Source organism: Dendrobates tinctorius, unplaced genomic scaffold, assembly GCF_039654945.1.
Source record: "Dendrobates tinctorius isolate UK_male_01 unplaced genomic scaffold, ASM3965494v1 ptg000349l, whole genome shotgun sequence".
Taxonomy (NCBI): domain Eukaryota; kingdom Metazoa; phylum Chordata; class Amphibia; order Anura; family Dendrobatidae; genus Dendrobates; species Dendrobates tinctorius.
Window position 1 is genome coordinate 1085645 of NW_027362015.1, and position 14912 is coordinate 1100556.

A 14912-nucleotide genomic window follows, 5' to 3' on the forward strand; every position below is an offset into this window, starting at 1 on the left:
AGCACAATGGTCGACATGGCCCAGTCGACTCATGAGTAAGACTGCTTAGTGCAGTCGAAACGCGTCGACTGGGTCACGTCGACCATGAAAATTATTTTTTTTTGTGCACCCTATATTTTCTTTTGAAAAATAAAAAAAAAAAAAAAAATCGGAGTCCGTTCTTTTCTTTTTTTTAATAAATGTATTTATTACAATTTTTAAACAGTAAGAGTAGTGAAAAGAATCATTACAGAGTCATTACAATGTCCAAAGCTATACATTACACCTCTGTAAAAGCAGCACACGTGTAGCCAAACAAAGGCTCTGGCATATGAGGGTATATGCTTGCTATCTTGAGAATCACCTCCGGACATAAGCTTTACAGACATAGCAGATAACCTGCAAAAAGGTAATTCTAGAAATAGGAGAGAAAGAAGGAAAGAGAAACATAGAAAATTGGGGGGGAGGAGAAAGAGGGAGATGGGGAAAAGGGAAGTAAGGAGGGAGAGAAGGGAAAGAGTTAAAGGAGACCAGTCAGTGGAAATGCCCACCTACTGAGGATTATGAATAGGTGCGCAGCCATGTCAGGAACCTGGTGCTCTCCTTAAAGGATTGCCAGAGGAACCAGGTGCGTCCCTGTTCATACGTAGCATCACTGTCACCCGCCACCAGTGACTCCAGGCGCTGTAGCCTCTCCATCTCAGCTATCCATTCCTCCGTGGAGGGGACCACAGTGGACTTCCAATGCCGGGGAATAACTGCTCTGGCAGCCGTTAGACAGAATCTTGGGATCCCCTTCTTGACGGAAGTTATTGAACTGGGAATCAGGGACAGTAGGGCCATTTGAGGGGAGGGCTCATGGCGAACCCCAGTCATCAGATGAAGGCATCGAAAACTGAACTCCAGAAGGCCTGTAGGGGACCACAGGACCACCAAATATGAAGCATAGAGCCCGTGGCGGATCCGCATCTCCAACAAGCATCCGGGGTCTCCGGGTTAATCCTGTGAAGAAGAGTAGGACACCTATACCAACGCGTCAGCAATTTATAATTCCTCTCCTGCGCCTGGCTAGACATTGTCATCTTATGCACAAGAGTGAAAATTTTTTAAACTATCCGCCTCAGAAAAGGTGATCCCTGGGTCCCTCTCCGAAGCCTCCATAAATCCCAGCGTAGTAGAGGGAAGTGAATTCAAGACCAGGCCATAGAGCACCGAAAACAAATGAGAGGGGCCCTCGGAAGGGAGCATCAGGGACTCAAATGGTGTCAGCACCCCCATCGGCACACTGAGAAGAAAGTTCCGCAATTGTAGGAGCTCCAGCCAAGACAGCGGCGTCGCACGGCCAGGGTCTCGCAACCCCCGTACATCGGAGAGCCCCGCAAACCTGTCCCTCACCTGACCCAGTCCCACCCCGTCAAGTCGTGTCCAACATAAATACGTGGTTCTATTCATTGCTGGGGGGAAAGCCGGATTGTCAAAAAGAGGGCTCAATTTGCTCAGTCGGGAGGTCAGGTGTAATTTCACGTATGATCTGTCCCAGAACCTCAGAACAATCTGTGTAAGTGGAGCATAGCTCGACACAGGTGGGCGTCCGATCCCCCCTAGCCAAGGCAACCAGTACAAAGAAGAGGGCGATAAAAGTTTCTCCAAGAGCACCCACTGTTTATGAGCATCACCGAACCTCCAGTCGAAAATCCTAGAGAGCAAGACTGCCTGGTAATAACGTTTAAAATCAGGGAGGCCTACCCCCCCTTTAGTCTTAGGTCTCACCAGAACCGAATCCGCGGTTTCCTAGTTCCCCAAATAAAGCTATTGATAGCAGACGCCTGAAAAAGCAATCCGGAACCTACACTGGAGCCGTCTGAAAAAGATAGAGGAATCGGGGCAAAATTTCCATCTTGATCACTCCCACCCGTCCGAACCAAGATAGTTGAGGTCTGCTATATCGTTTAAGGTCTGCGATAGTTTTCCGTAGGAGCGGGACATAGCTCAGAGCATATGTTGCGCCAATGTCAGCAGGTATAAGGACTCCTAAATATCCAAGGCGGCAGTCTTCCATTTAAAAGAAATGGACCCCTGGAGCTGAGAGACCAGATCATCAGGCAAGGAGATATTGAGCGCCTCCGTCTTGGAGTAGTTGACTTTAAAGTTTGAAACCTCCCCAAACCTATGGAACTCTCGAAGAAGCACAGGAAAGGCCACAGTCAGGTTGGTAATGTATAATAATAGGTCTTCCGCGTACAGGGATATCTTAAACTCCTGTTGGCCAATCCGCAGACCCTCAATATCAGGTGTCTTCCTTAATGCCACTGCCAGGTGTTCCGTCGCAAGGATATAAAGTAAGGGGGAAAGGGGGCAACCTTGACGGGTCCCGTTCCTTATATCAATGGGCGATGAAAGGGTGCCATTCACTCTGAGACAGGCTGTAGGTCTATGATATAAAGCAAAAATCCTCTCTAACATGTTAGGACCCACACCCAGTTGCTTCAGGGAAGCGCGAAGAAAGGGCCAGCCTAGGCGATCAAACGTCTTCTCAGCGTCGATGGATAATAAGCATGCTGGAACCCTTCCTGTGCGCATGTACGAAGTCAGAAGCAACGTCTTCACGGTGTTATCCCTGGCCTCCCTATGTGGCACAAAGCCCGCCTGATCATTATGGATGGACCCAGGGAGTACACGGTTCAGCCTACCAGCCAACACTTTCACAAACACCTTCACATCCACATTAATAAGGGATATGGACCTATAGCTTGCACACAACAGGGGGTCCTTCCCTGGTTTAGGAATCACGGTGATTGTGGCCATCAGCGTTTGGGGAGCAAAGGGACAGCTAGCCGAGATGGCGTTAAACAGTTTGGTCATGAAGGGGACCAGGGAATTCGCATATAACTTCTAAAAGGCGGCAGAGAATCCATCCGGTCCAGGGCTTTTACCATTAGCTAAGTATTTTATTGTGCCGAAGACCTCCTGTTCTGAAAGAGGTCTCTCCAGGGCCTCCGCCTCCTCCACCGACATAGGCGGGAGCTCAGTGTCCCGGATGTACTCGTCCACCCACGTTTGAAATTCGGGAGGGGACATATCAGACAGCGGGCCATTTAAATTATAAAGAGTCGTTATATGCTCTGAATAAGTCCACAATCTCCTCAGGAAAATGGACCAGTTCACCTGCAGCAGACCTCATGGTAGGAATATAAGTGGTGGGGGCACGGGGGTGCAAAAACCTCGCCAGGGCTCTCCCAGGTTTGTCAGAAAACTTGTACAGAAATTTATGAAAACTGTCCCTCTGTCGTGCCAACGTCGTTTCCAACAAGGTACTCAACTCAGAGCGTGCCCTGAGGAGATCAGTCAGAACCCCGGTATCTCTTGTCCGTTTGTGATCCAACTCCAGAGCTTGGACACGAGTCAACAAACTCACTATGTTAGTCTCCCTCTCTCTTTTCAGCCGGGCCCCCTGTTGTATAAATACTCCCCGTATCACTCCTTTCAAAGCTTCCCATTGATACGGAATAGCCGTGGGCTCATGTTTGTGAAAATCTAGAAAGTCCGAGATTGCTGTCCGCACAGCCGCCTGACACGTTAGATCTCCGAGGAGACCAGGGTTTAAGGACCAAGTCCATTGTCTCGGAGCGAGACTCGGCAGCTGTAGGGAGAGCAAGACCGGGGCATGGTCCGACCACAACATCGTGTCGATGTCAGACTTTGGGTGAAAAGACAGAAGTCCGTGGCTAATCAAAAAATAATCCAATCTACTGTAAGAGTTATGTACTGTGGAGAAGTAGGTATAGTCCCGAGCAGTGGGGTGTAGCAACCTCCAAACATCTACCAACCATGAGTCCGTCAGGGCCCAACGTAGGCTCTCCAACTGTGAGGGGGACACCGCTGACCTGCCTGAAGAAGAATCCACAGCGCGGTCCAACACCATATTGAAGTCCCCTCCCATGATCACATAGCCCTCCGCAAAGGCCGAAAGGTCCCGTAGGTACTTTCTGCACGCTCGGACCTGGTCTTGATTGGGGAGATAAATGTTAGCTATGGTGAACAAATCGTGGGCAATTTTAAGCTTCAGAAACACATATCGACCGTCAGAATCCGTCCTAGAGGCGACCACCTGAGCCTGTAGAGACTTATGTAATGCAATGCTGACTCCCTTAGACTTGGAGCCAGAATTACTTCCATGGAACCACTGTGTGTAGTATTTATGGTTAAGCGAAGGGATTCTGTCTGATCGAAAATGCGTCTCCTGCAGCAGAAGTATGTCAACTCGTTGCCTATGCATACCATCTAAAACCTTCAATCGCTTTTCGGGGACATTAATCCCCCTGACGTTAAGTGAGCAGAGTTGCAGAGATGCCACATGAACCATCGGGTCTACGGGTGGTATAATCGGGTCGAAAAGGAGTAGGGAGGGTAGAGAGTGGGAAGGGATAGAAACAGAGAAAGTAAAGCACCAAAGGGAGAGAGAAGTTCAGCCGGGAGACAGGATTCCGGCCAAAAAAGAAGGGAGAAACCAAAGGCCACTAGGCCTCAGGTGTAGAGAACAATATCAGAGAAAACTCTGGAAAGTAGTGTCAAAGACACACCCTAGAGGGGATGTGATTGGGCAAAGAGCAAGCAGCCTAACCCCCGCAGCAAACAGAAAAAAAAAAAAAATCCAAACTCCACTCTCGGTCCGTAAACCTGTCAACAAAACATTATTAACAAACATAATAGACAAACATAATAGGACGGGCTATGGACCAGATACATTTGCAAAAGTGAACAAAGTCGGAACAAGCCTCCGAAGGGGTATCACCAGGAGCTAGGGTTAGGAGAGAGAGTAGCGTTAGTCAACCTAAGATCATAATAGCGGAATCATGCAGTCACATAACAGTTGAGCACAGCCCGTGAGGTGCCCGTCGGAATAGGAAAACCTGTATAAACAGTGCAAAATCAACTAAACTAAGCTGAAAGCTCCTCTCAGGAGACCCAGGTAAAGTCAGATAGTAATGACATCGCTACCAGACATTCGGCTCAAGTCCCCCTGTAATAATCAAAATTTAACAAAATTACGACCAGACTCTGAAAGGGAGCCCGGCAACATGTATGGACAATGTAGGCGGTAAAATATAAAGAAGAGGCGATTGAAAACATGTGGTCGGGGGTAGATGATCAAGGATCGACAGCCTGAGTGGCGGAGCCACGTCCACGACGGGGGCCGCGTTTCCTCTTTCTCATAGACCCGGAGGGAGGGCCTCCATCGCGGCGCAGTCCCCATAAGTCAGACGCAGTGAGGCGAGGCCAATCACCCAGTTCAACCATGGGTAAACTCAGTGCAGCGGTAAAGTTCTGGAGATCCAATGGGGATCTCAGGATTGTCAGACCTTCACCACCGCGTACTTGCAATTGAAATGGGTAGCCCCAGCTGTAGGGGCATTTTCCCGCAGTACTTCCAGAAGGGGACGCAGAGCCCTCCGTTTGGCCAAGGTAAAGCGTGAGAGATCAGCCAGGAGGAGGATATCAGAACCATTAAAGTCTATGGCATCATGGTCTCTCGCCTTACGCATGATGTCATCCTTAGTTTGGAAGTAGTGAATCCTGCAAATGACGTCCCTTGGCTTAGATGTGTCAGGGTTTCTTGGACCTAGCGAGCGGTGGGCTCTATCTATTTCAATGTGTTCAGAGGATGATCTCCCCAAGAGCGAATTGAAAATGCCATGGGAGGGCCGAGGAAAGGTCACATGGGGCCACAGACTCAGGGATCCCACGAAGCCTGATATTATTCCTCCGGTTCCTGTTCTCAGAGTCCTCTAGCATAACTAGGACAACATTGAAAGATTCCGAGTGTAGGTCCAGGAGTTGCTGCTGACTCTGCAATTGTGAGGAAAGCGACTCCACCCTAGCCTCCAATGCAGAGACGTTGGTAGTGAGGTGGGACACGTCCTCCTTAAGGGACCCCATTTCACCCATGCACACCGCCTCCAGACGCTGTATATAGCCCTCCACATCAGCCTTGGTGGGGATGGCGCTCAACTGCGCTCTCAGCTCTGCGACATTTATAGGATCATCACGGCCCACAAATCCAAAAGGAGCCTGTGCAGGGGGGCCCTGCGGTACAGTATTAGGTGGAGCAACGTCCTGAGGCACTAGGCAGGTAGAAGCCCCTCTCTCGTGTCTCCCTGGCGGTGATAGGGGGGTCCTCTCCTGTCCCCTGGGTCTGATAGGGGTGTAATACAGGGGGAGACATGTCCTGCTCAGCCTGCGATATGGTTTGACCGGGGGGTGAGGAGCAGGGTGCAGCTCTCACCTCTCCCGTGCTCTGTGCCTGGCTCCCTCCTGTCGGACTACCCGGTGAGCGGCCAGTCCCTGGTGTAGCGGTCACCGCCTTCTCCACTGTGGCCACCTTCCCCTGTGCATCCGTGATCCCAGGCGATGAGCGCCTGTGTGTGTGTGGCTGCATGGAGGAGGCACCTCCCCCCATCACCATTGCTGAGGATGCCGCTCTCCTTCCCCCACTGCCAGGGGCCAACATATACCTGGCGATTCCAGCACCCCCGGGACCCGCAGTGTGCTCTCTGGATGTCTGGGAGCAGAGCCCGACCTTGCCTTTCATACCGGAGGGTAAGTGGAGCTGGAGATAGCTAATAAATCGCTGCAGGGGCCTCTGGCACACCGGAGCTCAGAAGAGATGCGGCCTCACAGCTCCAAGTCCAAGCCACGCCCCCCTGGATTTTTCTTTTCTACCGTCATTAAAATTCTGTGGTCTAAACTTTAGCTTTACTCCGAAGACTTACATTGGGGTGTACTCATTTTGCAACATGGTCTTGGATGAATTTTTTCAGAAAAATCAGTTTTATGGGTGCAAAATAGCAAATCCCGTTTGCAATCAGTAGACGACATTTGTGGAGTGTTCTGTAGTGCGGTGTCCATAGCGTGTGGGCTGTGAGAGGAACATAAAGGTTCTCTGACCAATCTGTAGGGGTGTACTCATTTATGCTGCACACTCTATGTGTGACACTATTACCAGGTGTATTATAGGCCGATGTCTTCTTTATTAAGGTCTATCCTCTCTATACTTCGGGGATAATAGGTTGATAATTTTTTCGGGGGTCGATCAAACATCTTGATAATTCGGTGGGTCTTGCAGACCTCTCAATAGAGTGACATCTGCAGCCGCCTGTTACTCACGTGGTCAAAGAAGGGTCTGATGCGGATGGCGGTATGGATGAGAAGCGACTGCATGTCCGAGTCCTGCACATGGGGCAGAAGATGAGACAGATTGGACATGGCCTCCTGGGTCACTATATGATCGGGATCTTCTCGGTCATCCATGGCGTTGATCATGGCGGTCAGTAAGTGAGATCCATGTTTTCGTACCTGTAATAAGGAAGACACAAGAGCCTCAGCAGATTTTCAGATATTTACCGCTCTTACTCCTAACCACAGGGTCCTGACCTTCTCAGGATATCCGCTTGCCATGTTCCCCAGGCCACGAACAGCGAGCATGCGGACGGTGACACTGTTGTCCTTCAGCCGTCCGGTCATATTCTCCATCAGCGGCTCCAGGAAGATCAGGTCACTGAGGTCACTACTCTGCAGAAGCTGGATACAAGACAGACAGACATCAGTCATACAGGAGACCGGAGGTGACCCTACACCCGGACACAGGGAGGACAAGCAGTCATCAGTCATACAGGAGACCGGAGATGACCCTACACCCGGACACAGGGAGGACAAGCAGTCATCAGTCATACAGGAGACCGGAGGTGACCCTACACCCGAACATAGGTAGGACAGACAGACATTAGTCATACAGGAGACCGGAGGTGACCCTACACCCGGACACAGGGAGGACAAGCAGTCATCAGTCATACAGGAGACCGGAGGTGACCCTACACCCGAACATAGGTAGGACAGACAGACATCAGTCATACAGGAGACCGGAAGTGACCCTACACCCGGACACAGGTAGGACAGACAGACATCAGTCATACAGGAGACCGGAAGTGACCCTACACCCGGACACAGGTAGGACAGACAGACATCAGTCATACGGGAGACCGGAAGTGACCCTACACCCGGACACCTGTATGACTGATGTCTGTCTGTCCTACCGGAGACCGGAGGTAACCCTACACCCGGACATCAATGATACAGGAGACCGGAGGTGACCCTACACCCGGCCGGACACAGAAAGGACAGACAGTCATACAGGAGACCGGAAGTGACCCTACACCCGGACACAGGGAGGACAAGCAATCATCAGTCATACAGGAGACCAGAGGTGACCCTACACCCGAATACAGGTAGGACAGACAGACATCAGTCATACAGGAGACCGGAGGTGACCCTACACCCGGACACAGGGAGGACAAGCAGTCTTCAGTCTTACAGGAGACCGGAGGTGACCCTACACCCGAACACAGGTAGGACAGACATCAGTCATACAGGAGACCGGAAGTGACCCTACACCCGGACACAGGTAGGACAGACAGACATCAGTCATACAGGAGACCGGAGGTAACCCTACACCCGGACATCAATGATACAGGAGACCAGAGGTGACCCTACAGCCGGGCACAAGATGGACAGACATCAGTCATACAGGAGACCGGAGGTGACCCTACACCCGGACATCAATGATACAGGAGACCAGAGGTGACCCTACAGCCGGGCACAAGATGGACAGACATCAGTCATACAGGAGACCGGAGGTGACCCTACACCCGGACACAGGTAGGACAGACAGACATTAGTCATACAGGAGACCGGAGGTGACCCTACACCCGGACACAGGGAGGACAAGCAGTCATCAGTCATACAGGAGACCGGAAGTGACCCTACACCCGAACACAGGTAGGACAGACAGACAGTCATACAGGAGACCGGAAGTGACCCTACACCCGGACACAGGTAGGACAGACAGACATCAGTCATACTGGAGACCGGAGGTGACCCTACACCCGGACACAGGGAGGACAAGCAGTCATCAGTCATACAGGAGACCGGAGGTGACCCTACACCCAAACACAGGTAGGACAGACAGACATCAGTCATACAGGAGACCGGAAGTGACCCTACACCCGAACACAGGTAGGACAGACAGACATCAGTCATACAGGAGACCGGAAGTGACCCTACACCCGGCCGGACACAGGTAGGACAGACAGAGAGTCATACAGGAGACCGGAGGTGACCCTACACCCGGACACAGGGAGGACAGACAGACATCAGTCATACAGGAGACCGGAAGTGACCCTACACCCGGACACAGGTAGGACAGACAGAGTCATACAGGAGACCGGAGGTGACCCTACACCCGAACACAGGTAGGACAGACAGACATCAGTCATACGGGAGACCGGAAGTGACCCTACACCCGGACACAGGTAGGACAGACAGACATTGGTCATACAGGAAACCAGAAGCGACCCTACACCCAGACACAGGTTGGACAGACAGACATCAGCCATACAGGAGACCTGAGGTGACCCTACAGCCAGGCACAGGATGGACAGACATCAGTCACACAAGAGATCTAAGGTGACCCTACAGCCGGATGCAATATGGCAGGACATATACAGTGGACCCCGTACTCCAATGGGTGCCTCGCTCTGTCAGCAGTGTATGGATGATACATAAGTAGTAACGAATCACCAGACCCTCTTGGAAAGGTGCAGGAAATGCACACGATGACGTCAACTGTCCGTCAACTATTCTCAGCAACAATATGAAGACGACCCTGGCAGGGTGGAAACGTTATCTGCGATATTCCTATGATTTATTTCCGGCACCTCTACATATCAGCGCTACTGTCTCACGCACTACATGTTCATCAGGAGTGTACGGTGATCCAGTACCACTCCGCTTCGCCATTCTATTCTCTCTAAGGATGATACACGCGGTCTCTCCAATGTGTGGCGTTTTCTTAGCTCAGGTTTTACATGTCCCTCTTTGTCCATTCTGTACGTGGTGAGGTGTGAAGCACAAGCAGCAGACCTCCATTCTGCAGCACGTCATCCTCAGGGGGAAGGATGGGGGTTGTGGTTGGGTCCTGCACCTCCTGTTTAGTATGGATAGTGTGCAGCGGTGAGAGATGGGGCGACGTGCCAGGCCGGGCTCACTCCTGCTCCGCAGATCGGCCTCAGCTGCTCGTGTTACAGGCTCTGCTTCCAGGACACAGGAGCGGTGGCCGAGCCGCTGTCCAGGGAGCACGGAGCAGCGGCAGATGATGGATTTTTCCATAACCCAGGACGTCCTGCCAGAGACGCTCAGTGCTGACGCAAGACGTTTGCTATGCTGGAAACTTCCAGACTGTGGTGAGAATGACCGAGGACGGGACATGGCTCCATCCTCACCACTGTGTACACGTATGACGGGTAGAGTGTGTCACAGCAGGTCGGTGCACAGCCGGCAACGGGCACCTGCACAGAGCCCAGGAGCGACAGGCAGGAGGCACCCGCACAGAGCCCAGGAGCGACAGGCAGGAGGCACCCGCACAGAGCCCAGGAGAGACAGGCAGGAGGCACCCGCACAGAGCCCAGGAGCGACAGGCAGGAGGCACCCGCACAGAGCCCAGGAGCGACAGGCAGGAGGCACCCGCACAGAGCCCAGGAGCGACAGGCAGGAGAGGCACCCGCACAGAGCCCAGGAGCGACAGGCAGGAGAGGCACCCGCACAGAGCCCAGGAGCGACAGGCAGGAGAGGCACCCGCACAGAGCCCAGGAGCGACAGGCAGGAGAGGCACCCGCACAGAGCCCAGGAGCGACAGGCAGGAGAGGCACCCGCACAGAGCCCAGGAGCGACAGGCAGGAGAGGCACCCGCACAGAGCCCAGGAGCGACAGGCAGGAGGCACCCGCACAGAGCCCAGGAGCGACAGGCAGGAGGCACCCGCACAGAGCCCAGGAGCGACAGGCAGGAGGCACCCGCACAGAGCCCAGGAGCGACAGGCAGGAGGCACCCGCACAGAGCCCAGGAGCGACAGGCAGGAGGCACCCGCACAGAGCCCAGGAGCGACAGGCAGGAGGCACCCGCACAGAGCCCAGGAGAGACAGGCAGGAGGCACCCGCACAGAGCCCAGGAGCGACAGGCAGGAGGCACCCGCACAGAGCCCAGGAGCGACAGGCAGGAGGCACCCGCACAGAGCCCAGGAGCGACAGGCAGGAGGCACCCGCACAGAGCCCAGGAGCGACAGGCAGGAGGCACCCGCACAGAGCCCAGGAGCGACAGGCAGGAGGCACCCGCACAGAGCCCAGGAGCGACAGGCAGGAGGCACCCGCACAGAGCCCAGGAGCGAAAGGCAGGAGAGGCACCCGCACAGAGCCCAGGAGCGACAGGCAGGAGAGGCACCCGCACAGAGCCCAGGAGCGACAGGCAGGAGAGGCACCCGCACAGAGCCCAGGAGCGACAGGCAGGAGGCACCCGCACAGAGCCCAGGAGCGACAGGCAGGAGGCACCCGCACAGAGCCCAGGAGCGACAGGCAGGAGGCACCCGCACAGAGCCCAGGAGCGACAGGCAGGAGGCACCCGCACAGAGCCCAGGAGCGACAGGCAGGAGGCACCCGCACAGAGCCCAGGAGCGACAGGCAGGAGGCACCCGCACAGAGCCCAGGAGCGACAGGCAGGAGGCACCCGCACAGAGCCCAAGTGCGCAGCCGGCACCAGACACAAGCACAGAGCCCAGGACCGACAGGCAGGAGGCACCCACACAGAGCCCAGGTGTGCAGCCGGCACCAGACAGGCACAGAGCCCAGGAGCGACAGGCAGGAGGCACCCACACAGAGCCCAGGTGTGCAGCCGGCAGCAGACAAAAGCACAGAGCCCAGGTGTGCAACTGGCACCAGACAAGCACAGAGTCCAGGGGCAACAGGCAGGAGGCACCCGCACAGAGCCCAGGCCCGCAGCTGTCACCAGACAAGCACATAGTTCAGGCAACCAGCTGGTACCTACAGTGAACCCAGGCACGCAGCCAGCACCAGACACCCACGCTGAGCCCAGACACGCACCTCGCACACAGACACAGTATCACTAGACACCTGCACAGAGCCCAAACACCCAAACAGAGCGCATGCGTGCAACTGGCACTCACACAAAGCACAGCTGGTACCAGACACCAACGCCGAGCCCAAATGCACAGAAAGGCATAAGACCCCCGCACAGACCCCAAGTGCGCAGCAGACGCCAGATAGCCGCACAGAACTAAGGCGTGCAGCTGGCATCAGACACTCATGCCAAGCCCAGGCACACAGCCGGTACCCGCACAGACGGCAACAGACACGAGCCGAGGCGCCCAGCCGACATCAGATACCCACACCGAGACCAAGCGTGCAATGGGCAGCAGGCACCAGCACAGAGCTTAGGTGCGCAGACGGCACCAAACAAGCAGAGCCCAGGAGTGCAACCCGTCACCAGATACCCGCACAAAGCCTAGGGGCGCACAGCCCGCATCTGCACCGGGCCCAGGAACGCAGCCGGCACCAGACCCCCGCACAGACCCCAGTTGTGCAACTGGCACCAGACACCTGCACTGAGCCCAAGAGAGCAACGGGCAGCAGGTACCCTTACAGAGCTGAGGTGCGCAGACGGCAGCAAACAAGCATAGAGCCCAAGCGCGCAGCCGGCACGAGATACCTGCACCAAGCCCAGGTGCACGGCCCGCACCTGCACCGGGCCCAGGCAACTACAGTACACAGAGCCAAGGAACGCAGCCGGCACCAGACAACTGCACACAGCCTAGGCGCGCAGCTGGCACCATCAAAGACAGCAACAGACACCCACATGAGCCAAGGCGCTCAGACACTCACACTGAGCTCAGGTGCACAACTGGCACTCACACAAAGCACAGTCGGCACCACACACCTGCACCGGGCCCAGGCACGCAGCCAACACCAGACACCTGCATTGTGCCCAGGCACGCAGGCAGCACCAGACACCCACACTGAGCACAAATGCGCAGCTGGCACCCGCACAAACCACAGCCGGCACCAGACATCCTCACCGAGCCCAAGCACGCAGCCAGCACCAAACATCCGCACCGAGCCAAGAAGCGCAGCCGGCACCAGACACCCACACCAAGTCCCGACACGCAACTGGTATCCGAACCGAACTGAGATGCGGAAATGGCACCAGCACGCAAACACAGATATTACCTCCAACAGAACTGGCACATGTCAAGCACTGTCTAAAATCTAACAGGGAGGAGGGTGTACAAATTAATTGGGGGAGGATATACAGGGCAAGGATGGGGGATAAACATGTGCCAGTGTAAAATCCTCCAGACCTGGGCGAGGAAAGCGGTGGCGGTGATCCTCTGGTTGTCATATGCGCTGCTCTGGATCGCCTGCAGTCTCTTTATGATGTCTGGGAGTTTGGGTCCGGCGTACCGCACCATGGCACTGTGAGAAGAGAGGAGACGTGACGCATGGCAGGAAATGAGTTGATGGGGGGGCGCACAATAGGATCACGATTATCTGGGGGCCGTATTCAGTTAGGTGATTGATGGGGGACATTGAAGCGACCTGTGGCTGCGGGCTGTTACCTGCTCAATGATGATACTCCCACGTGATGAGTGTCCTCCCTTTTCATATTCTCCCAGCCTCCATCAGCTGCCACATTCAGCGCTACCTCCTCGCTGCCTCCCTGGACCAGCATGAAGTGCAGAGCCTCTGCCGCAGAGCTGGAGAGAGAAGACATGGAGTCAGAGCCTGAGAAAGGGGCACAGAATCAGGGGAGACAGGCATGGGAGGCAGCGCACCGGAGAAAGGGGCACAGAATCAGAGGAGACCGGCATGGGAGGCAGCGCACCCGAGAAAGGGGCACAGAATCAGAGGAGACAGGCGTGGGAGGCGGCGCACCCGAGAAAGGGGCACAGAATCAGAGGAGACAGGCATGGGAGGCAGCGCACCGGAGAAAGGGGCACAGAATCAGGGGAGACAGGCGTGGGAGGCAGTACACCAGAGAAAGGGGCACAGAATCAGGGGAGACAGGCGTGGGAGGCAGCGCACCGGAGAAAGGGGCACAGAATCAAGGGAGACAGGCGTGGGAGGCAGCACACCAGAGAAAGGGGCACAGAATCAGAAGAAAGGGGCACAGAATCAGAAGAGACAGGCGTGGGAGGCAGAACACCGGAGAAAGGGGCACAGAATCAGAAGAAAGGGACACAGAATCAGAAGAGACAGGCATGGGAGGCAGCACACCGGAGAAAGGGGCACAGAATCAGAGGAGACAGGCATGGGAGGCAGTCATCGGGGAAAGGGGCACAGAATCAGAGGAGACAGGCATGGGAGGCAGCACACCGGAGAAAGGGGCACAGAATCAGAGTAGACAGGCGTGGGAGGCAGCGCATCGGGGAAAGGGGCACAGAATCAGAGGACACAGGCATGGGAGGCAGCACACCGGAGAAAGGGGCACAGAATCAGAGGAGACAGGCGTGGGAGGAAGCGCACCGGAGAAAGGGGCACAGAATCAGAGGAGACAGGCATGGGAGGCAGCACATCGGAGAAAGGGGCACAGAATCAGGGGAGACAGGCATGGGAGGCAGCGCACCGGAGAAAGGGGCACAGAATCAGGGGAGACAGGCGTGGGAGGCAGCACACCAGAGAAAGGGGCACAGAATCAGGGGAGACAGGCGTGGGAGGCAGCACACCAGAGAAAGGGGCACAGAATCAAGGGAGACAGGCGTGGGAGGCAGCACACCAGAGAAAGGGGCACAGAATCAGAAGAAAGGGGCACAGAATCAGAAGAGACAGGCGTGGGAGGCAGAACACCGGAGAAAGGGGCACAGAATCAGAAGAAAGGGGCACAGAATCAGAAGAGACAGGCATGGGAGGCAGCACACCGGAGAAAGGGGCACAGAATCAGAGGAGACAGGCAGCGCACCAGAGGAGACAGGTATGGGAGGCAGAACACCGGAGAAAGGGGCACAGAATCAGAAGAAAGGGGCACAGAATTAGAAGAG

General features: G+C 54.9%; 1 protein-coding gene across 4 annotated transcripts in view; it reads right to left on the bottom strand.

Moving 5' to 3' along the window:
• Positions 1-14912, bottom strand: part of MROH1 (maestro heat like repeat family member 1) — a 157216-nt gene that overhangs the window by 13136 nt on the left and 129168 nt on the right. For all 4 annotated transcript variants that reach the window (XM_073562389.1, XM_073562390.1, XM_073562386.1 and 1 more), the window contains 4 exons: positions 13494-13631; positions 13236-13350; positions 7411-7557; positions 7144-7332 (listed from right to left, as the gene is read on the bottom strand). In XM_073562389.1, coding sequence (XP_073418490.1) covers positions 7144-7332; positions 7411-7557; positions 13236-13350; positions 13494-13631 — 589 coding nt within the window. The remainder of the gene's footprint in view (positions 1-7143; positions 7333-7410; positions 7558-13235; positions 13351-13493; positions 13632-14912) is intronic.